We start from the raw sequence: 25442 nt of genomic DNA on the forward strand, positions 1-25442 counted from the left end.
TGTGAAGGGCCTGACAAAGAATCTTTTGTCTTTGGGGCAATTGGATGATATAGGGTGCAAAACTCGTATCGAGAAAAGAATCATGAAGATTGTGAAAGGTGCGCTTGTGGTATGAAGGGGGAAAAGGTTGCTGCAAATCTGTATGTATTGTTGGGGGAAACACACAAAGAGGCGAAACTAGTTGTTGCATCAATTGGTTCGGGGGAAGAATCAACAGTGTTGTGGCATAGAAAGCTCGGGCCTATGTCAGAACGAGGAATGAAGATTCTCTCAGAACAGAAGCTGTTGTCTGGGCTTACAAAAGTGACTCTACCCTTTTGTGAGCATTGTGTTACCATTAAATAACACAGATTAAAGTTTGGCACATCTACTGCCAAAAGCAAAGGCATATTGAAGTTGATTCATTCTGATGTTTGGCAAGCACCGGTGGTATCCCTAGGAGGAGCGAGATATTTTGTATCGTTTATTGATGATTTCTCTAGGAGATGTTGGGTGTATCCAATTAAGAAGAATTCAAATGTTTTTGAAGTATTCAAAGTTTTCAAAGCGCGGGTTGAACTTGATTCTGACAAGAAAATCAAGTATTTGAGGACTGACAATGGAGGAGAATATACCAGTGATGAATTTGATGCATTATGTCACCATGAGGGCATCAAACGACAGTTCACGACGGCTTACACGCCTCAACAGAATGGAGTGGCGGAGCGGATGAACAGAACTTTGTTGGACAGAATAAAAGCCATGTTGAGTACTGCGGGTCTACCAAAGTCATTTTGGGCAGAATCAGTCAAAACCGCTTCTTATATCATCAATCGTTCTCCTTCAGTGGCGATTGATTTGAAGACTCCTATGGAGGTGTGGATTGGCAAGCCAACTGTTATTCTCGATTACATACATTTGGAAGTCCGTGTTGGAACACGGTCGTTCTCCGGATCGAAAAAAAAAGTGATACCCGGTGCAGCGGAAGTTTTAAAATTTTATATGGAACGATTCCATATGGGTATCAAATTCCTACGATTAAAATTAATAACATAAAATTTAAACAATATAAATTTTATCTTAAAATCTCGAAGCGAGATTAAGGACACCAACAGATTAATCTGCTCTTGTTGTATATCCCAAGAACTGATGAACGAACATTTCTTCAATCAGGTCCACGAACGGAAATTTAATCCCTCTGATAGACTGCACTAGAAAGTCTATCAGAAGTTTCTACGAAGAGAAAATTAACAGATTTGATCCGTTAAACCAGACTGCAAATTCGAAATTCACAGGCTGGATTTTTCGAACAGAGAGAGGAGAGGGGGCGGCCACACCTAGAGAGAAAAACTAGGGTTTTCAAAAATTTTGTGACCAGTTGTATATAATTTCTGTACTGCAATAACTTATTTATAATGTGGGCTGCTAACAGCTTAGGACCCATTAGTCATAAGTTCAAGCCTGACAAGCAAAGCCCGCATGTTCAGAAATTAATATAAAATTTATCGTGACTCAGATTTATAAACCAATTTCACCAATGTGTACATAAACCATTTCTGCATCTTTTAAAGTCAAGATAAATTTTCTGAATCCGAATTCAGTGATTTCCAAAAATGTCCATCACTATGTCATTTTAGGAAATCTTACTCCCTCTACTCTTAAATAAGAAGTCCTACTTCTTAATCCACTAAATTTAACTCTTTAAATTTAATTATCTCAACGGGGATTAAAAATCCATTACTTGTGTGACCCTCAATGGTTCAGGGATATAGCTAGCCGTGGGCTCACAACTCCTTGTGACTCGGAACAACAATTTTCGACTTACCCAACGAATCATGGTAAGAGCGTCTAGCAACATCGCCCCATGATTCCCTAGGTATCACTGATAGTGCCTGCAAGAACCAATAGATTTTGGTTAGCGTACAGTACGGTCCCTTCATCCACATATCCCGATCGAATCAACAACCATTGGTAAATCGAGAGTCGTTCGAGATTCGATAACTATGCATTACATCTTGGAGATCATAGTGACATTGCATGTGTTACTAGGAACACCAAGTAACCTAAAACACATCATGTACTCTGGCCAGAGATTCGTCACACTAATATCTCCTCATATCGCATAGAATATCCACACTTGCAAGTATGTGGTGAATCCTTGACAACAAAGCATCGACTCCTATATGTGTCATAACTGTACCCAATCCCGACACCTGATGACCCCAATAGAGTCGGTAAATGAGTCAAAGTACAGTACTAGCACATAGAGTCTCAATGATGTTTCAAGTAGTAAGGACTAATGGTGTACAACCAAAACCGCGGACTTTATCCACTCGATAAGTGATAACCACTTGGAAAGTCCGAATAGGGTAGTTCGATCATTCATCATATGAATATCCATTTGCATGCTTCGAACATCTATATGTTCCATACCAATGAAACGTGGTACTCGGCATCGCAAATGCTAGTCTCAATCTCGAGCGATCCTTATCCTTATTAACGAACGGCTCAATCGACTAGGAACTGTTTAGAATATACAGTGACTATAAGATGTGTTTCATGATAGCCATCCCCATGTGCTACCACATCTTACATACACTATAGTATATTCAAGGTCTTCATCTAAACATCTTATAGTATGTCACAACATAATAATATGATAAAAGATAAAGTAAATGCCATTATAAAAGTGTAAATTATATTAAACAAAAGATTGTTTATACATAGAGTCATAAAAGCCCTTAGCCACAAGTTGGCTCACCGGGCACCCACTCTTTCAATCTCCCACTTTCCCTAAAGCCAACTAGACATACTACGTAATCCCATTGCTTCGCGATGTTTGTCAAATAATGGTCCTGGCAAGGGCTTAGTAAGTGGATCAGCGATATTGTCTGCAGAGGCCACTCTCTCGACAGTGATGTCTCCTCTTTCCACGATCTCCCGGATGATGTGATATTTCCTCAGTACGTGTTTGGATCTTTGATGAGACCTTGGTTCCTTTGCTTGAGCAACGGCACCCGTGTTGTCACAGTACACCGGGACTGGACCAACAGCTTCAGGAATAACGCCCAACTCTTGGACGAAATTTCTCATCCAAACGGCCTCTTTAGCAGCAGCTGATGCCGCAATGTATTCTGCCTCAGTGGTGGAATCTGCTGTGGTGTCCTGCTTGGAACTCTTCCAAGAGACAGCACCGCCATTGAGCATGAACACAAATCCAGAGGTTGACTTCGAGTCATCCACGTCACTTTGGAAGCTAGAGTCGGTATAGCCTTCCAATTTCAGATCTCTTCCTCCATAAACCATGAATACATTCTTAGTTCTTCTCAAGTACTTAAGAATATCCTTCACGGCTTTCCAATGCATTTGACCAGGATTGGCTTGATATCTGCTCGTGACACTCAGAGCAAATGCCACATCCGGTCTGGTAGATATCATCCCATACATGATACTCCCTATGGCTGACGCATATGGTATGTGTGTCATTTTCTCTATCTCTTCGTCAGTCTTGGGACACATAGACTTGGATAGAGAAACTCCATGACACATAGGTAGATGTCCTCTCTTGGACTCATCCATAGAAAACCTTTTCAATATGGTGTCGATGTAGGTTGCTTGAGTGAGTCCTATCATTCTCTTAGATCTATCTCTATAGATCTGTATCCCTAGAATATAGGATGCCTCACCCAAATCCTTCATCGAGAATCTACATGATAACCATATCTTTGTTGACTGCAACATCCCTACGTCATTCCCAATTAGTAGGATGTCATCAACATAAAGCACTAAGAACGTCATCGCATCCTTAACTACTTTCTTGTACCCGCACGGTTCCTCCGAGTTTTTAATGAAACCAAAGTCCTTTATTGTTTCATCAAATTTCTGGTTCCAACTTTTTGATGCTTATTTGAGACCATAAATTGATCTCTGAAGCTTGCATACCTTATGCTCGCTTCCCATGGATGTGAATCCCTCGGGCTGCATCATATAGATTTCTTCCTTAATGTTTCCATTAAGAAATGCAGTCTTCACATCCATTTGCCATATCTCATAGTCATACCATGCTGCTATGGCAATAAGGATTCTTATGGACTTGAACATTGCGACTGGTGAAAAAGTTTCATCATAGTCAACACCTTGTCTTTGAGTGTAACCTTTTGCAACCAATCGTGCCTTTTAGGTCAGTACCTTACCATCAGGCCCAAGCTTTCTCTTGTAGATCCATTTACACCCTATTGGAACTATTCCATCGGGAGGATCTACTAAATACCAAACTTGGTTTGCATGCATCGAGTCTATTTCCGACTGCATAGCTTCAAGCCATAAGTTCGAATCAGCATCAGAAATTGCTTCCTTGAAGTTTCTCGGATCACATTCAATGTCGGGTTCACTTTGATCCCCTTCAAGAAGAAGACCATATCTAATAGGAGGCCTAGAAGTCCTCTCGGATCTTCTAATAATAGGCGTGTCTTGTGATGATTCTTGAGGTATAGGATCGTTATTTTGTATCTCGGGTTCTTCTCGAATTTCTTCGAGTTCCATCATCTTGCCTTTCTTATCCAATAAGAACTCCTTCTCCAAGAAGGTGGCATTCCTTGAAACAAACACTTTTGTTTCAGTAGGATGATAGAAATAATATCCGATTTAATTCTTCGGATACCCTACAAAATAACATAAGGTGGATCGACTATCCAACTTATCTCCCACTGTCTGCTTCACGTAAGCAGGACATCCCCAAATCCTCAAGTATGAATACTTAGGAGTTTTGCCATTCCGTAACTCGTATGGTGTTTTGTCCACTGCTTTAGTGTGGACGTTTTTCAACAACAATACCGCCGTTTCAAGAGCATAGCCCCAAAACGAAGGTGGGAGCTCAGTGAAGCTCATCATAGATCGAACCATGTCCAACAAGGTTTGATTGCGATGCTCCGAAACACCATTCAGCTGAGGTGTCATAGGAGGAGTCCGCTGAGAGAGAATCCCATTCTCTTTTAGATAATCCAAGAACTCGGTACTTAAGTATTCTTCACCTCGATCTGATTGAAGTGCTTTAATACTCTTACCTAGTTTGTTTTCTACTTTAGCCTTGAATTCTTTGAACTTTTCAAATGATTCAGACTTATATTTCATCAAATATAAGTACCCATACCTAGAATAATCATCAATAAAAGTAATGAAGTAGGTGTGACCAAATTTTGTACCAATACTAAATGGTCCGCAAACATCTGTATGGATCAAATCCAATAGATTTTGACTACGCTCAGGTTTTCCTTTGAAAGGAGATTTAGTCATTTTTCCTTTCAGACAAGACTCACAAGTAGGTAGAGAGTTAATATCAGACATATCAAACATGTCCTCTCCCACTAACTTGTTCATCCTCCTTGAGGAAATATGACCTAGTCTAGCATGCCAAAGGTTTGCCGGGTTTTGACTATCGATTTTCCTTTTGTTCGTTGTTAATGGTTTATCAACATAATTTATTGGAACGTCTTTTAATTTTAAGTTATATAGATCATTTTCAAGTTGTTCATTTCCAATCAAACATTCATTCTTGTAAATATTGCAAATCTCATTCACAAAATTGCAAGAAAAACCATCTCTATCAAGAATAGAAATAGAAATAATGTTTTTAACCAAATCTGGAACAAATAAAACATCTTTCAAAAGTAACTTAAAATCGTTCTGCAAAATTAAATAAACGTCTCCCACAGCTTTGGCTTCAACTCTAGAACCATTTCCGAGCCTCAGCTGGGTCTCACCCATCCTAAGCTTACGACTTCTTGTCATCACCTGCAAATCATTGCAAATGTGAGATCCACATCCGGTATCCAATACCCAAGAAGTAGTATTAAGTGAAACATTTATTTCAATGTAAACATACCCTTTGCAGTTCACAACTGCTCGAGATATTCTTTGCAGTTACGTTTCCAATGATCGGGTTTCTTGCAGTAATGGCATGTATCATCATCTTTGTTCCCGTTAGAAGCCTTTGTCTTGCCCTTCTTCTTCGGTATTGTTTTCTTTGGTGGGGCAGAACATTTCTTACCCTTTCCACTTGGCCCCTTCTTAGAGTTAGAAGAGGAGCCAACCAAGAGTACCGGTTTATCCTTCTTTAATGTGGCTTCATAAGTTACAAGCATATTGACCATCTCTTCAAGGGAGGCCTCTATCTTGTTCATATTGAAATTCACCACAAAACCTTCAAAAGATGAAGGAAGAGAGAGAAGTAATAAGTCCACATTGAGTTCATGCTCCAATACCAATTCAAGCATTACCAACTTCTGAATGAGCCAAATCACGCGTACCCCATGATCACAGACCGAAGTCCCTTCACGCATGCGACACGTCATTAACTCTTTTACAGTAGCGAACCTTTCAGCTCTCGATTGAGCCCCAAAAAGTTCCTTGAGTTGTGCGTGAATGTCAGCAGCATTCACGGTATCCTCAAATCGCCTCTGGAGTTCATCAGACATCGAAGCTTGCATATAGCATTTGGCCTTGATATCATGGTCCCACCATTTATCAAGTTTGGCCAACTCTTCCGGACTTATATCAGCTGGTGCTTCCTTCGGAGGAGATTTTTCTAACACGTAGAATATCTTCTCCGAGGTCAAGACAATCTTCAACTTATGGAACCATTCCGTATAGTTTGCGCCAGTCAGTTTGTTTTGTTCGAGAATAGAGAATAGTGGATTACGCGAATTCATCTTAATGAAATACTGAAAAGAAACAGACAATAATCAGTGATTGTTTAATTAATTTACTAAGACATAAAATAAGGCGAAATTTATTTTATGAATCTCACTCCCACTATTTTAACGATTTCACTACCCTCTAGTGAAAACGAGAAACATTTTCTTTAGTGGGAACATGAAGTCCAATTGACAAACTATAGTCCCGAATAATATCAGCCAACCATAATTTTCAAATGGTAGAACCCAATTTCTTCCAAAGCAACCTCCATGTTTTTACCTCATGTCCAATAAGGGCCCAATAATATGACGCCGTTTATTGTGACACGTCAAGATGACCCATCAATATTAAGTTATGATGGACGGTCGCCATGTGGATCCCCAATAATATGAGCCAATCCCATGGGAGTTCCATCCAACTTACAACATGTGTCGATCCAATATACAGCTTTCCGACGAACGGGCCCCCCCAATAATATGAGCCGGACCGTATCCGCGGGTAGCATCTCATACATTGATCGTTGATGAAAGGTAGGAACATTTAAACAATATTTAAATTTTCTTTATTTATCTTGATATCAATTTTAAATCATATTTAAAATGAGGGATTTTTAATTTTGAAAATTTGTCTCATCATTTAAAATTTGTATGCTTGCGGGATTCATACAATTTAGTCTAAACATGCATACAATAATAATATCATATATTATATTTTAGGATGATCGATTTCATTACTAATCGACCCGTGATTGCCAATCACGAGTCTAAGTCCAATCCTAGGTGATATGCAAGTATGCAATACAATCCTATTACATTGTACTTCCAATTTACATTTTTTCAGTCTTTATCATTGCTTACTGGGCCCACCTTCATCTTCAAAATCTCCCATTATTTCTAGTGAATTTACAATAAATTACTATGACAAATAAAGGGATACATTATAGGGGTGGGAACGGGCCATAAACCAGACCCATTAATAAAACCCAACAATCAATAATAAAGCCAAATGTAAACAACCTAACATACACCTATAATATTGGTCATGGCAATCGATCATCCTTATCCAATAATATTTAATTCAAATTAATTCATTGGATATCATGCAATGTCAATAAATTTAAATAGATAAAATCATATTTCATATATAAAATCTTATTTTATACATAAAATCATATTTAACTAGTTTATTCATAAAATCATATTTTACATATAAAATCCAATTTTATACATAAAATCGTATTTTATTATCAATTGTACCAAAGTTATTAATTTTATAGATTTAATTTATTGGATTAAATTTATAAATTTTCAAAATTCAAAATTTATCCAAAAATTAATTTTCTTAAAAATTTTGGGCTCAAACAATTTTGACCCATTGCCTCGTGGACCAACTGAAACAATTTTCAATCGGGCCAAAAACTGGGCCCAAAACCATTTTGGGCTAGAATTCATAATTCAAAGAAAAATTTATTTTTAATAAAAAAAAAATTTCTGGGCAGCCCGGGACAATCCCGGGCTGCCCGCCCGTCGCTGGGCTGCACTCATCCAGCCCAGCCGCTGGGCCGCTCCATGCGGCCCAGCTGCGCGGGCTAGGGCAACGCTTGCCCTAGCTCGCGCAGGGCTGCTGCGTGCAGCCCATCTGCGCGTAGCCAAGCTGCGCGCGGCGCTGCTCGCTGCCTTCGGGCAGCGGGCAGCCCCGAAAATAATTTTTTTTTCTTTTTTTTTCATTTTATTTTTCTGAAAAATCGAGGCTTTGTACAATCGATAAAATTTTAATCGTAAAATCCGAGAACAACCTGGCTCTGATACCACTGTTGGAACACGATCGTTCTCCGGATCGAAAAAGAAAGTGATACCCGGTGCAGCGGAAGTTTTAAAATTTTATATGGAACGATTTCATATGAGTATCAAATTCCTACGATTAAAATTAATAACATAAAATTTAAACAATATAAATTTTACCTTAAAATCTCGAAGCGAGATTAAGGACACCAACAGATTAATCTTCTCTTGTTGTATATCCCAGGAACTGATGAACGAACGTTTCTTCAATTAGGTCCACGAACGGAAATTTAATCCCTCTGATAGACTGCACTAGAAAGTCTATCAGAAGTTTCTACGAAGAGAAAATTAACAGATTTGATCCGTTAAACCAGACTGCAAATTCGAAATTCACAGGCTGGATTTTTCGAACAGAGAGAGGAGAGGGGGCGGCCACACCTAGAGAGAAAAACTAGGGTTTTCAAAAATTTTGTGACCAGTTGTGTATAATTTCTGTACTGCAATAACTTATTTATAATGTGGGCTGCTAACAGCTTAGGGCCCATTAGTCATAAGTTCAAGCCTGACAAGCAAAGCCCGCATGTTCAGAAATTAATATAAAATTCATCGTGACTCAGATTTATAAACCAATTTCACCAATGTGTACAAAAACCATTTCTGCATCTTTTAAAGTCGAGATAAATTTTTTGAATCCGAATTCAGTGATTTTCAAAAATGTCCATCACTATGTCATTTTAGGAAATCTTACTTCCTCTACTCTTAAATAAGAAGTCCTACTTCTTTATCCACTAAATTTAACTCTTTAAATTTAATTATCTCAACGGGGATTAAAAATCCATTACTTGTGTGACCTTCAATGGTTCAGGGATACAGCTAGCCGTGGGCTCACAACTCCTTGTGACTCGAAACAACAATTTCCGACTTACCCAACGAATCATGGTAAGAGCGTCTAGCAACATCGCCTCATGATTCCCTAGGTATCACTGATAGTGCCTGCAAGAACCAACATATTTTGGTTAGCGTACAGTACGGTCCCTTCATCCATATATCCCGATCGAATCAACAACCATTGGTAAATCGAGAGTCGTTCGATATTCGATAACTATGCATTACATCTTGGAGATCAAATAGTGACATCGCATGTGTTACTAGGAACACCAAGTAACCTAAAACACATCATGTACTCTGGCCAGAGATTCGTCACACTAATATCTCCTCATATCGCATAGGATATCAACACTTGCAAGTATGTGGTGAATCCTTGACAACAAAGCATCGACTCCTATATGTGTCGTAACTGTACCCAATGCCGACACCTGATGACCCCAATAGAGTCGATAAACGATTCAAAGTACAGTACTAGCACATAGAGTCTCAATGATGTTTCAAGTAGTAAGGACTAATGGTGTACAACTAAAACCACGAACTTTATCCACTCGATAAATGATAACCACTTGGAAAGTTCGAATAGGGTAGTTCGATCATTCATCATATGAATATCCATTTGCATGCTTCGAACATCTATATGTTCCATACCAATGAAACGTGATACTCGGCATCGCAAATGCTAGTCTCAATCTCGAGCGATCCTTATCCTTATTAACGGACGGCTCAATCGACTAGGAACTGTTTAGAATATACAGTGACTATAAGATGTGTTTCATGATAGCCATCCTCATGTGCTACCACATCTTACATACACTATAGTATATTCAAGGTCTTCATCTAAACATCTTATAGTATGTCACAACATAATAATATGATAAAAGATAAAGTAAATGCCATTATAAAAATGTAAATTATATTAAACAAAAGATTGTTTATACATAGAGTCATAAAAGCCCTTAGCCACAAGTTGGCTCACCGGGCACCCACTCTTTCAGTACGGTGTACGTTTTGTACAATGAGCAAGAAAGATCAAAGTTGGATTCCAAATCCAGAAAGTGTATCTTCTTGGGCTATGCTGATGGAGTAAAGGGGTTTCGCTTGTGGGATCCTACTGTCCACAAGCTTATCATCAGCAGAGATGCTATCTTCGAGGAAGATAAAGTGAACGGAGACAAAGGCACACTGAATTCAGAAACTACTATCATTCAGGTAGAAAATAAGACAGACGAAGATCATGTTTCTTGTGAAGCAGTACCAGAGCACGAGGTACAAGAACCAGTTGAGTCAGAGGTTTCCAAGTGAGGCAGTCAACTCAAGAGAGAAGACCACCAGGTTGGCTTTCAGATTATGTCACTGAAAGAAACATTGAATATTGTCTATTAACAAAGGATGGTGAGCCATCGAGTTTCCATGAGGCTACTCAAATCTCGGATGTATCCCTGTGGATGACAGCGATGCAGGAAGAATTGGAAGCATTGGACAGGAATAAAACTTGGGATCTTGTTACACTACCACGAGGAAGGAAAGCTATCGGTAACAGATGGGTCTATAAGATCAAGCGTGATGGAAATAACTAAGTGGAGCGGTATAGTGCGAGATTGGTTGTCAAAGGGTAAGCTCAAAAAGAAGGTATTGACTTCAATGAGATATTTTCTCTTGTGGTTCGACTTTCAATAGTCAGGGTAGTATTGGCATTGTGTACGATGTTTGACCTACATCTAGAACAGCTAGATGTGAAAACGACATTTCTTCGTGGCGATCTTGAAGAAGAAATTTATATGCTCCAGCCAGAAGGTTTTGCAGAAAAAGGCAAAGAGAACTTGGTTTGCAGGTTGAACAAATCTCTGTACGGTCTCAAACAGGCGCCGAGGTGTTGGTACAAGAGATTTGATTCCTATATCACGAGCCTTGGATACAACAGACTCAGTGCAGACCCTTGTACGTATTTCAAGAGGTCTGATAATGATAATTATATCATTTTGCTGTTGTATGTGGACGACATGTTGGTAGCAGACCCCAACAAAGATCGGGTCCAAGAATTGAAGGCACAGTTGGCTAGGAAATTTGATATGAAGGACTTGGGACCAACAAACAAGATTCTAGGGATGCAAGTTCACCGAGACAGAAGTAAAAGGAAGATTTGGCTTTCCCTGAAAAGTTATTTGAAGAAAGTCTTGCACTGCTTCAACATGCAAGATAGTAAGCCAGTTTTAACCCCTCTTCCTATTAAATTCAAGTTATCTTCTGAGATGTGTCCTATCGGTGAAACAGAGAGGATGAAGTTGTCTTGAGTACCGTATGCATCAGCAGTAGGAAGTTTAATGTTCGCCATGATTTTTACAAGACCAAACATTGCACAAGCAGTGGGAGCAGTCAGTCGGTATATGGAGAATCCTGTACAAGAGCATTAGAGCACGGTTAAGAGGATCCTTAGATACATTAAGGGTACCTCGGATGCTGCATTATGTTTTGGAGGATCAAATTTTACACTCAGGGACTATGTGGATTCAGACTATGTGGGTGATCCAGATAAAAGAAAATCTACTACTGTTTATGTGTTTACAGTTGCAGGAGGTGCAGTAAGCTGGGTTTCAAAACTGCAAACAACTGTGACATTATCTACAACGGAGGTAGAATACATGGCAGCTACTCAAGCTTGCAAGGAGGCGATATGGATTAAAAGGTTATTGGAGGAGATTGAGCACAAGCAAGAAAAGATTCCTCTGTTTGTGATGGTCAGAGTGCCTTGAACATTGCAAGGAATCCAGCCTTTCATTCCAGGACTAAACACATTGGAGTTCAATTTCACTTTGTACGAGAAATAGTAGAGGAATGAAGTGTGGACATGCTGAAGATCCATACTAAGGATAACATAGCTGATGTTCTGACCAAGCCAGTGAATACTGATAAGTTCGAGTGGAGTAGATCCTCAAGTGGCCTAGCAGAAATGTAAGCAGTGGAAATGGAAAGATTGAAAGGATGTGTGGAGATGTGTTTGATTCTCAATCAAATCTTCAAGTGGGAGAAATGTCGGCAAAAGACACACGGGAGACATGCATTAAATGCATGTTTACATATTCAAATATGGTTGGCAAAAAATGGACGGCAAGTGTGAAGGAAATTCACAATGAATTTCCTTTCTCATGTCTATACCGTGTTCAGACGAGAATCCCCTACTATAAATAGGTGTCTCCCCTTAAGTTGAATCGCATCCCACAGCTCGAGCAATTCTTCAGTTCACGAGTGTTTTTCTTATCTTCAGTATATTTTTATATATATTTGTGAGATAGGTTTTCTCCTATATAAGAGAGTGAGTGTCTCTTTGGAAACACAGAGAGAGGTTGTAATTCTTCAAATATTATAGTGGAATCATTTGATCTTTCCCGTGGTTTTTACCCAAATTTTCCATGTAAATCTCGGTGTCTATTTATTCTTCAATTTCCATAGTTTCTATCTCGTGATGTCGCACCTGGGACCAACAGTTAAGTGGTTAAAATAGTAGTTAACAGTAGTTAAGTGGTTAGTTATGTACAAGTGTATATATATACACTTCTTTGATCATTTTTCAATAATAATGAAAAACATTTCTACTTATCTTTTTCTCTGTAAATCAATCATAATATGGTATCAGGAAAAAACTTTCTTCCGCTTCTCTAGTCCGATCAAGTCTGAATTCTCACCGATTTCTAGTCAAAACTTGATCAGAATTCATGGCAAATCCACAATCTTCCCCATGGAAATTGTCAGCTGGTCGATCCGCCATTGATGATCATTCAACTAAATACTTTTTGCATCACTCTGATAATCCAGGACTCATTCTTGTATCGCAACCCCTCACCGATGAGAATTACACATCATGGAGTGCAATGAAAATTTATCTTTCAGTCAAAAACAAATTGGGATTCGTTGATGGGTCTATTTCCTAACCATCGTGGAACGATCCGAATTTGATGAATGTCTGGATTCGAAACAACAATATCGTCATTTCTTGGTTATTGAATTCAGTTTCTAAAGACATTTCTGCCAGCATCTTATTTGCGGAATCGGCTACTGAAATATGGGATGATCTTCATGATCGATTCCAACAAACTAATGGCCCCAGAATTTTTCAACTTCGAAGGGATTTGATCAATCTGCGGCAAGAAAAAGATCAGTTTAGTGTTTATTTCAACAAACTTAAAGCACTTTGGGCAGAATTAAATCAATTTTGTCCCATATGCAATTGTGGAAAATGTATCTGTACTGGGGTAAAGAAAATAGAAGAATATGTTCAAATGGATTACACTATGATTGTAAGGCCCAGAAATATTAAATTATTAATTATTGGATTTGAGAATTAAATTCCATATTATGGGCTAATATTTATTTGAGAAGTTATGGGAATTATAGATTTAATTTTCGAGCCGAAAATATTTAATTTGAGAATCTATGGATTTTGAGAATTAAATTTCGAGAATTTTTAAATTAAAAGAATAAATATTTGATTTGAATATTTATGGAATTTAAGATTTAATTCCAAGTTTTGAGAATTAATATGATTTAATTCGGAAGTGAAACCCAATCAGGGACTGATTTGCAAATATCGAAGTTCGAAGGGCTAAAGTGCAAAAGGCCGGGATTAATTAATTACTCCGAATTTATTTAATTCTAATCCAAGTATATTTAATTTGGGAATATTTAGAGTTTCGATTTAAATTCTAATATTCTTAAATTATTTTGGATTAAAATTGAATTAAAAAAGGGCCGATGACTGAATTGCAATTTACGAAGGTTCATGGACTAACTTGCAATTTATGCAATACCTATCCGATTTAATCAGAGTTGATACGTGTATAACTTAGAATTTCATTCAGAAAACTTGAAGATTTCCGAACAGAGAGCCGAGAGCTCTTTCTTGTCTTTTGATTTTCGATTTTCAAATTGCCGTAACTTTTCATCCGATCATCCGATTTTGATTCCGAAAAGTGTTCTGGAATCCTTGCGACAAGGGCTTCGATTTGCTGTAAGTTTCTAATTATTTCGGCATATTTTGAAGATCGAAATATTGCAGAGATCAGATTATGAGTTTATATTTGTGTTCTTGAGCTTGTATGCACTTCGATATCGAAACCGAATCGGCGAACAACTATCGTTTGTATTAGTTGTGATTTCCAGCATGAGTTCGATTATTTTCACTGCTGATATGAGGATATATATATGTTGTTATGTTGATTAAAGGTTGCATATGAAGTTAGAATGGTTTTGATAGTAAGTCGGTTACCGATTTTTAATCGCTACGCCGTCAATTCATGTTTTTGGACCGTTTTGATAGCCTATGATTGAGCCGAGATGTTCTTGAAGATGATGTTAATGTTGTAGCAATTTTATTCTTCAATTTTAGATTAGTTTTAAAGTTGCAACGCAAGAACTTTGAATCCAAACCGAAGAAGATGATGTTGAGGTTTGAAGCGATATGATTGATGACATATTGATGATTTTGAATCGATATTGAAATGATTTAATAGAATGAAGATTGATATGAATGTTTTGATGCTATTTTTCAGATTTGAAGCGTTCAAAACAGAAGAAATACGAAGGTATAATGACGACATCGCAAGTCAGGGATTTTGAAAATCAAGAACGATTATTCTTGAGTTGTCCCGCCAAAACCACATACTTGTTTATTATTTTGATTTGATTTCGATGTTGTCGATCCATCTCAGGTAGTGGATCTTTGAGTTTGAGTCGATATGATTACGATATGATATGATATTGAATTGATTCTATTGCCAAGATCTGAGGCGATCTTATTTTCAAGTCTGAGACGACTTCGATAGATGGATATCCATGTCAAGATCGGTTACGAATCTTGATGGCATCGATGATATATGAATCAATTCTTAATCGAGATATGCGCTATTTACTCTATTGTTGAGTCGTTACGGATGGAGTTGATATGATTTATTTAACGCTTTATATGTCGATTATACTGAGAATGTTTTCTCACCGGAGTTTATCCGGCTGTTGCTTTGTTTTGTATGCTATCAATTTCATCTCAGACCATCTCCTTCCCCATATGTTGTTTTGTTTTGTATGTGTGCATTGCAACAGATGGGGCAGGAGCTGGTCTGAGATGACATGGACAGCTCGGGAGCGAGATTTAGCAAGTGTGGACTCGGGTTTAAGCGGAAGAATGATAGTGAGATTACATCAAACTTAGCAAGAAAACTAGAAACTTGAAGTTGAGATTTGAAGTATTGAATAGCTTGTAGTTTCGTGATTTTTATGCAATTTGTTGATGTAATGAAAGCATGATTTGATGCTCTAAACTTCCTACTTGTCGATATGCATGTTTCCAGATTGTATATAATGTTTGGAATCAAATTTATGGTTGATTCATGCCATGGTTCCAAGTTCTTGACAGCAAAATGATTTCTGCAAGTTTCTAGAAATGTCTTCCGCTCGATCGGGGAAAAACGTGCGATCGAGCGCGGCCTATCACTTTGCAAACCCGAGAGCAGGTTGATGTTGCCAGCTCGATCGGATGAAAGTTACCGATCGAGCGCGGCATGTAAAAACTCAAACCCGAGAGCATGATCTTATTGCTCGCTCGATCGGCTGATTTTGCCCGATCAAGCGAGGCTTTGGAATTTTTTTAAAAAAAAAATTCTGCTCTTGGTTTATTATTCTTAATTGTTTGATTAATTTTTTAATTAATCATTAGTTGTCCTAAGACGAGATTAGCAACCCGAGGTCCCCACAACAGGTGGTATCAGAGAATAAGTTTCTTGGACTGAGATAGAAGCTGAGCGGAGTAGATTGAGTCACATGCATTTATAGTATTGCATGATTATGCATTACTCGATTTGATGATTCGATGATTTGATAAATTGCATGTGAGCGTGATATATCTTTGAAATTCAACTGCCTAATTTACTGATTTGTAAATTTTTGAATTTCTTACTGATTTTGTTATAAGATTTTCCCCGGGTGATGTAAGCACCCAGAATCGAAGAGAACAGTGTTCTTTGGATGATGTAAGCACCCCAGACTAAACAGAATGGTATGGTCAGACTGAACAGAACAGAACAGTATTGCTCAACTGAAAGAAGTATCTCTGATTGAACAGAACAGAATATCAGCGAATGAATAGATGTTATTGCAGGTAGAAGTTGGCTTGAAGAACATGACCAGTTGTTCAAATACCTGAAAGATACAGATGAATATCGTATCATATTGACTGTCTACCAACTTCAAGACCTAGCAACCAGCTGATAGATTTTGATGAAGAAATTCTGACAGAATTGAGGTATATTTATTTGTTGGTAAGTGCTCATAACAGATTTTGATTAACGATTCTTTGCCACAAAAGATAGGAATGATCAGAAAGAAAGACATACCCATTAGAAGTCGAATATTTCGAATATTTTGAATCTTGAAGAATGCCTTATTTGATTTTCAAGTTTACTACAATTCTTTGAATTGTTGATGATGATGATGAAGAAGCTCAACATTGAATTGTTAGTGGTGGCTTGGATTCGAGGATTATGTCTGAATAAATGTGGACGACTGAAACATTTTATGCAAGACATAGACAGAGCGAAGAGAACTGAATTTGAATGATGAGGCAGAAAAAATGAAATTGTAGACATGTCATAGTATGTGAGATAATCACAACTTTAGCTACAATTTCTATTTTAGAGCAGATATGAGATGAACGGTCTAGAAGTAGTTCTTTAATTATAGCTAACTGAGACAGATTATTCTGGTTCTGAATGTAGAGTATGCTAATGATTATTACACTCATTGTGGGAGGAGATATCCTAAAGATCATTTTAAAGACAGTTCAGGCAGATGTATTAGGCGATGTCCTAAGTAAATCAGATTCTGAGATGATTTGAATGAAGAATGGTTCCAGAAGTATACAGAGGATCAGAATGAAATTGCACCTGAGAACGAAATTGCAGGTAACAGATTTATTTTGTTTTAACCTGTTTATGTTATTGGTGCAATAGATACATGATAGCTGAAAGCTTATTATATGATCACCTCTGTATCAGAAAAGAGACTTTGTGAATTGAACTGAAGAATGAAACTATTGAATTGATGAAATGAGACTGAACATGATTTTGCTTCAAAGAAATGAAACTGAATATGATTGTGTTCATATTTGAGATATCTGTTAGGTTGCATGATAGATGATGATGCAATAACCTATCACAGATTGTTAGAAAATTGATGATACGAAATGATTGAATTAGATCAGCCAGAACATAATGTGCATATGAATAAGATGATATGATATGGGATCTAGAAATAAGATTCTTTGATTTCGATTTTATATATGATGTTTGATTATAGAAATATTCCGAAATAAGTATATTCAATGCACTAGATATGTTCAAGATCTAAATCAGCATTGATAGATATGCCAATGAATAGAGATGACAGATATATTCCAGTAAGATTTCAACTTTAGTTTAAGTTGTGAACTAGAATTTTATAGAGACTTGATGAATTGATGAATTGAATGCTGCTTTTGAGGTTTATAAGATAGACGATGATATGAAAATCAGTTACAGTTAAGTCTTTTCTTTGATTATGCTGAATCGAATACATCAATTGGAGATATGATTCTTGAACTTTTGAATATTGATTGGCTCTCATGGCACATTGCTTTCGTATAGAGCCTGTGTTAATTCACTCATTCTGAGTTGTGCGATGCAAGTGAGTTGTTTTCACTTTGCAGAGTTTGTTATCCAAAATATTTGATTTTGGATGACCTTGATTGAGGGATTTTCTCAATCTTGATTTATTTCTTTTGATTTTGAGAATTATTGATCCTTTGATGATATTTCAGCGTATTTTAAGATTGTTGGCTCGTAACTGATAGAAGAATTTGAATATGATCCATGATTTTTGGGTTAGATGATATGAATTGTCGGTATTTGGAGATAGAAATGAGGAATGAAATAGGCATCCGATGAATTGATTCCAGATTTCTGTGTATTCTGGTTTGAATATTCAGACGAATATATCACCAATCAGAATGATTTTCGATTGGAAGTAAGCCAGAACTATTCAGAAAATGAAAGAAACACAGAAAGTAAACTGAAGCGATGAGAATTCAATAAAGAATGCCAGATTGAGATATGAATTGAAGCCTCAGATCAGAATGATGATTGATTATCTGATTGTGCTTGATATTTCCGAAAAAAAATATCAGATTTTGAAGAAAATGCACAACAATGAATTTACGATTCATCCAATAATTGTTTTATCAGAAGATAAAGCAAATAGAGGTAACAAAATTAGTACGTTTTCGAAGTTAAACGTACAGAGAGTTTCTTATAAAGTTGAAAATCATTGACTAGATTAGTTCAGTGGCATTTTAGAAACTCCAGAATTGTTACGAGATTATGATTTGAAAGAATATTTTGCGAAACTACCATGATGAAGCAGTATAGATGAGGTAAACAGGTGGTAGTTATGATCAGATTGACTGAAGTTACTGGGTAAGATGATCTGTCTATACGAATGAATCACTGATCTGTGATCAGAATTGTGTGAGATGTCACAGTAAGCCAAGAATTATTGTTTCAAATTGAGACATTAGGTTTACTAGTGAATTGTAATACAGACGATCAGAAGGCTCTGAGTACTTTTTGGATGTGAAAGTACAAGATATTATCCTTGAATTGGAAGAATAGTCAGAGAAGGTGAATCGAATTTCGAGAATGAACTTTACCTGACATGATACCGATTATCAACAGCTCTGAATACTTTGAAATCTGTGAATACAACATCTTATACTCTGATTAATAGATAGTCCGAATAGACTAATCAGAATGTTAGAATACGCTGTATAAGATGTGATACAGATATGACTAGATAACTGTGAAGAAGATAGAGATATGATGAAATTACAGGAATGATTAAAATCTATTGTCAAGATTAAGACTTTAGATTTATTCAACAGAATGTGGCATCGATTGATTGACTGATGTTCTGAGAGTTGGTTATATGTTATTGCAATATACCATTCTTCGATTGATGGATTATCTGAGTTGATTTTCCAGATGTTGAGAATATTCTCAGAACTTTAATACCTGATTCGGTATTACTTGACTTGATGTGTTGCCACTTGATGATTATAATTCCTGTAACAGCTATTGAGTCGATTTTGAGATAATTCTATGATGATATGATGAAAAGAAATCCAATTTCTTTGTGTTGAAATGATACTACCAAAGTATATGACATCAGATCAGACATGATTTGTCGATATCAGATCAGATTTGATTTAAGACACACAAAGATTTTGAAGATGAATCTGTACGAAATGAAAACAGAGAAGAAGATACAGAATTAGTAATTGAATGATAGATTTAACTTTTGAAGCTGAAACTGATTAGTTAAGAGGAAAAGTTATTCTTGAAACATCATTCAATCAGAATTGAGAAAGAGCAGAGTTGTTTTACAGATTCAGAATATGAATGAGAATACTGATTTTGAAGCGATGAACAGAATGACAGCATAGACTTGATATATGTGAGACCCCGTTTCTAATCGTCTAATCTCGAATAATTAAACACAATAAATCACGAAGAGCCACGGAAAAATCGAATCAAATTTTTTTTTTTTAAAAAAAAAAGGGGGGGTCGAGCGCCCGCGCCGAGACCTCGCAAAACCAGCGCGCCCGCGCCAGGAAATTGCGCGCCTGCACCCTAGCTTTGCAAGAGCTAGCGCGCCCGCGCCAGGAACAGTGCGCCCGCGCTCACGCCTCGCAGAACCACGATGCGCCCGCGCCGTCCAATCGAGCTGCAGAAAAAAACCAGGGCAAGACCAATCTTTACAAACTCAAAATCAACAATCCAAGCCATCAAGGTTCAATCCATAGCTCATACATGAAATAAGGGATTCGAAATACCATCAAAAATGATTTAACCATACAAATTTGACGATATAATCATTCGACAAATCGAATAAATTCGAGTTCCCTAAACATGAATCAAGACATGAAATTTCATCAACTCTATAATGCAAGATTGCTAAAAGAACAAACTTCTAGACGGTGTCTCACTCTATCACTTCCAACTTGATCTAGTCATGTATCTTCTGACACGTTCCTGCCCCATCTGCCGTCAAGTACACATACAAACAAAACGACTGCCGGATAATCCGGTGAGAATACAATTCCCAGTAAAAGAGACAAACATGTCAAATAATATATCGAAACAAGATATATATACATACAAGACAAGCAATTCCAAAAGCATGTCTAAACTCAATTCAAATGCATACAATGCAATGCATGTCTTTAAAACTCTGGGATTATCAAGTCTGGATAATCACGAGGTAAAGGTTCTCTTCTCTTATTTGGGATCCCGAGAATAAAATATCACCAACTCACCGACTCTCCCGATCGAGGTGGACGGTGAATATTTTACTCCTCTATACTCTTGGCACCTATAGAGAGTGTTTCTCGACAATTGGTAAAAATCTGCTAACCAATGTCACTCAACTATAGTACACAGAACGTCTAACTCTTCTGGGCCTCTCTTGCCCGTAAAACCAAGGTAATTGGCTCAATATGAATGCAATGCAAGTCAAAACTCATTCAAATAAAATAAATATCATATAATTCAAGTAGCATGCAAGTATGTGATTTCTTTTGGGCACTCGAATTAATTCAAATTCGAGCTAATCGTTCCATTCATTCAATTGTCATCTTCTTACCTTTCCAAGTTCGTCGAGGATTCAAATCTGAAAATAACAACGAACTTAATTAATATCGAATTGAATCAAAACAAGCCAAACAAGAAGTTAAATACTATACCGTCTTCAATCCTCGAAACGATTCAACTACCAGTTTGTTCCAACCCCGAATCCTTTAATCAAAATCTGAAAAAGTTGAACATACGGATTCGATATAAATCTTCTAACTCAAATAAAACCCGGAAATCAAACCAAATAAACAACCGATAATCCAAAACTCGATTTCAACGGCATAACGGCTATAAACGGTCAATCCAAAAATCAACAACATCATCAAACCACTCAAACCAATCCATATCATCTTCTAAACCAACCAAACAATCAAAATCCAACCAAAATATAAAGACCCATTTTCGAAATTAACCTCCAAAAATCATATAAAATCCAAACTTCGTTCTTTTTCCGAACCAACTTCGAATACACGATCTATGCTAGCTCAAAAACAACATACTCGAAGATTATCAAATTCTGACAACCCAACAAAAATCAAAGTCTATGGATCGTAGCAAAACTTACATCCAAACTAAGCCCTCGTTGTGGTGATCGCGAATCTCAACTCGAATCTGAAATCTGACAGTCGGATTGAGCGAATTGGACGGAGCAAAAGCTTGGAAAAGAAAGCCATGGCATCTCGGTCTCTCTATGGCGTGAGGGTGAAGGAGGAGGAGAGAGGAGAGAATGATGGGGAGTGATGGTGATGGAGATAATAATAATAACAAGTCAATGTATTGACTTGGTCCAACTCCTCATCTTGCAACTCGGTCCCTGAATTTCCAAATTAAATCAATTCCATCTCGGCTCAACTAATTCTCATCAATTCAATTCTAATAATTAATAAATTCCACTAATCCCAAAATGATTAATTTCAGGGCCTTACAATTCTCCCCCTCTAAGAATCAATTTCGTCCTCGAAATCAAAGCAGTTCCATCTCACAAAAACAAGATACAGTTTGAAGACTGCTATAATAATTCTTCTCTCAAAACAACTTTGAAATCGCGGTTCTAATCAAACTCCGCTTCTTGCACCGTTTCTTTAAATTCGTATCAGCTCAACGACACAAACTCATCTGAAACAGTTCCGCTAAGAAGCTGTAGCTATATACGATCAACTCTGAATCGGTTGCCTCAAACAAAACTGGCGACACATCAATTTCCGTCCCAACATCAAGAAAATCTGCGAACTTGGCAACAAAAGACGTGAAGCACGTCGAGAATACCCGAAGAATACGGAAGAACAAAGTGATGGAAACAAGGAGAATTGAAGGAGTAAAAGTCGGTAGGCGAGATCGCCTATCTCCTCTAGAATATCAAAGGAACCCGTGAGTTCATCGAGACAGTTCTCTCCCTTATCATAACCGCCATAGCCTCGAAAAGGAGGAATCTTCTGAATTACTCGGCCTCCGTGAACGTAAGTATAGAGATCTGCGTCGGAGTCCGAATACTTTGTTCATCCTTCTTCTCACGTCGTCTCCTTCTTAGACAGAAAACTTCATCCGTCTATCAAAACTCGAATCAAATCTAATCCCAAGGCCGGGAACTCAGAAAATCATCCCAATTCAATTTGGATCCCCATTTCTTCTCGTACAACTCATTTACAAAAAAAAATGCTATCAAGGTACTCGTCTGATAGCTGTTGTACAGAGACTTCACAAAAGATGATAAATCCATCCAGCTAGTGCCAAAATCTTGCACTACAGCTCAGCATATCCTCTTAAAATCTATATCGCTTATTCTTGGTTGTCCGTCGTTCTGAGGATAAAAAACTGAACCCGATAATAATCCAATAACAAAGTCTCTCGAGGACTGAGTTCAAGGTGAGAGTTAACTCAAAATCTCATTCTGAGGGGACATACTTTGACAAATCAACTATCTAAAAAAAATCCTCCTGACAACAATCCCAGTCATACTGTCGTGTCTGAAGTCCATTATGCACGGAAACAGAAATAGACTACAACGATATCTCGATTATACTCAGATAACATCTCCAATTCAAACAGTTCTATACCTCCATGACCACGAGTCTAACGCTCCCCAATTCGATTCTGCACGGATAAACTGTGACAGGGTAAAACATTATGAAATTCTTCCGGACCAATACTCAACATCGGGTCGAATCTGGAATTCATTCCGTACGGAATACCACAGCAGATTTCTGCAATCGGTCTAATAAAGCTCAGATAGCTTCTAATTTCCAGACTGATCGATTCCTCAATCCTCTGAATATCGTTCGGTCGTCTGAAAGATTAAGAATAACTGCAAGTGCCAATCTCAATATACTCTGTCTCAATCAAAATCTCTGGCATAACAAAACAATTACTTACAACTGAGGTATCGTCACTGTCCTGAAACTCAGACTGCACCCAGTTCTGACTTTTTTTCATTAAATTCTCCAAAACGAATATGTTTTCTACGCTATCTCCATCTTTTAAATCAATTCTGGCTCAGTTTGGATAAAAGAATTTTGATAACTCCACATCTGTTCCAGACTCTAAATCGGAAGTGCTACACCCATCGGTCGGCAAAGTCAAGGATAGTAGATAAAATAAGAACAGATTCATCGGCTCAAAGAGAATAACGGTAGTAGATAAAATAATAATAGATCATTCTGTTCCAACCTCCGTTGTTGCCTCGTATTACTTCGGATCATACTGGAATTCACCATCAGATTCTTCACCATATCCAATCTGTTCCTCAATCTCAAAATCAATTCGGTTGCAAAAATTCATACTCTGACTTCTCGATTTCAGAAAAGACCTCAAAAATTTCACTGAAAATAGTGATGCCCGATCTAACAAGCAATAAGACCACTGCCAATTCAATAACACGAATCGGATGTTGAGTCTCGAACTGGCCCAACTGCTACTATGACTGCGCTAACACAGACTTCCTCTGAATAAGAATACCTCCAGAATCTGGATAAGAAGATGCAATGCACTGAAGATCATCAGTACAGAGGAAATAAAAATTACTGGAGCTCTGGGGGATCTCTTCTTCGCGTCAAACAAACTGATCTCATAAGATTCGGTTTAGGTACAAGTGCATTCTCTGGAGTTAGCTGAGAAATCGGCTCCACAACGATAAGAATCTCTAAAAAAATCTGCTATAGAACTCAAAACCTTCAATTCTCAGATACAGATGCCGAATTGGCTTCAATCAACGCAGCTTTGATCTTGCAATAATTCATAGAAACTCCAGCTCTAGAATTACATGATCTAGGAAAGGAAATCTCGATACAATCCAAATTCAGACTTCAATAGCATAGCATGCAACGCCTCGGCATGCAGTTCTGTAAGACCAATCTCCAAACTCTGTATGATCAGTACTATACTTCGAACAGAACCGAAAAAATCGATACGAATTATAACTCCATCTAAATACCTCTGATATATTCAGTTCAAAAGATCTACGATACAGTAGACGAGTTTTCACTTCAAATGGTACGACTATACTCCATGGCAGTCATACGTCGATCCAAGTCCAATCTTCAATACTTCTTCCTGTCAAACTCTCAACTGATGATGTCTGATCTCAAGTAATTGCTGAATCTAACCTCATGACTCAGAGGTAATCCAGAAACCTCATCCGGATGATATTAGCAAATCTCTAACCACTGGTTTATCAACCAATTCAGGCTAGATTATAGGACATCAACTGTGAACGAGAGAATTCCTCCGCGAAATTCTATATCAGAAGGTCATTCGGCAGATCAACTAACAAAGAATCCTGGAATCGAGAATCCTTACCGGAGGATTTTCGTTCGTCTCTTGACTCGGATCTGAATCTGTCAACTTCCTGAAACAATCCACAGTAATCCTGTACTGGAAAAAAGCAGTTAACAGAAAATCAAATCGAAATCTGATAACTGAAGTACGATACTGCTCAGTTACAATCAAATCAAAACCTCAATCAAATCAGAATCTGAAGTACAATACTGTTCGGTTCCAACTCATCCCATCAATTCAAAGAATTGCGACTACTGATAATCAAAATTCAACAAACGAGATGCAACGATAGATATCAATAAGAAGGAAGATGAGGTGCATAACCGATCATATTATAATAAGAAAAGAAGCAATACTCTACTGATTCCTGCGGTCGTCATCGGTGAAATCTAAGGCTGATCCTCTATAAGAGTACAACCAGAATCTGTTGCCTCGAAGATTGATTCGCCAAATGATTAAGTTCTCATAGATTCTGTCATTGCAGCTGATAGGAGCAACTGAAATGGCTAGTATCTTTGTCGGAGTTAAAGACACAAGAAAATTCCCTTCGGAGATCTTTCGATAATATTATGATGACAAACTCTGGCATAGTGTTCGGGCTGATGACAGACCTGACAGCGTC

The 25442-nt window shown here is 37.6% G+C and overlaps 1 protein-coding gene across 1 annotated transcript in view; it reads left to right on the forward strand.

The window, feature by feature from the left end:
- Positions 1-21790, forward strand: part of LOC140878554 (uncharacterized) — a 39243-nt gene extending 17453 nt beyond the window's left edge. The window contains exons 10-12 of the mRNA XM_073282159.1: positions 54-303; positions 664-920; positions 21676-21790. Coding sequence (XP_073138260.1) covers positions 54-303; positions 664-920; positions 21676-21790 — 622 coding nt within the window. The remainder of the gene's footprint in view (positions 1-53; positions 304-663; positions 921-21675) is intronic.
- The last annotated feature ends 3652 nt before the right edge of the window (positions 21791-25442 follow it).

The sequence above is a fragment of the Henckelia pumila genome, chromosome 2 (genome assembly GCF_033568475.1).
Source record: "Henckelia pumila isolate YLH828 chromosome 2, ASM3356847v2, whole genome shotgun sequence".
Classification (NCBI taxonomy): domain Eukaryota; kingdom Viridiplantae; phylum Streptophyta; class Magnoliopsida; order Lamiales; family Gesneriaceae; genus Henckelia; species Henckelia pumila.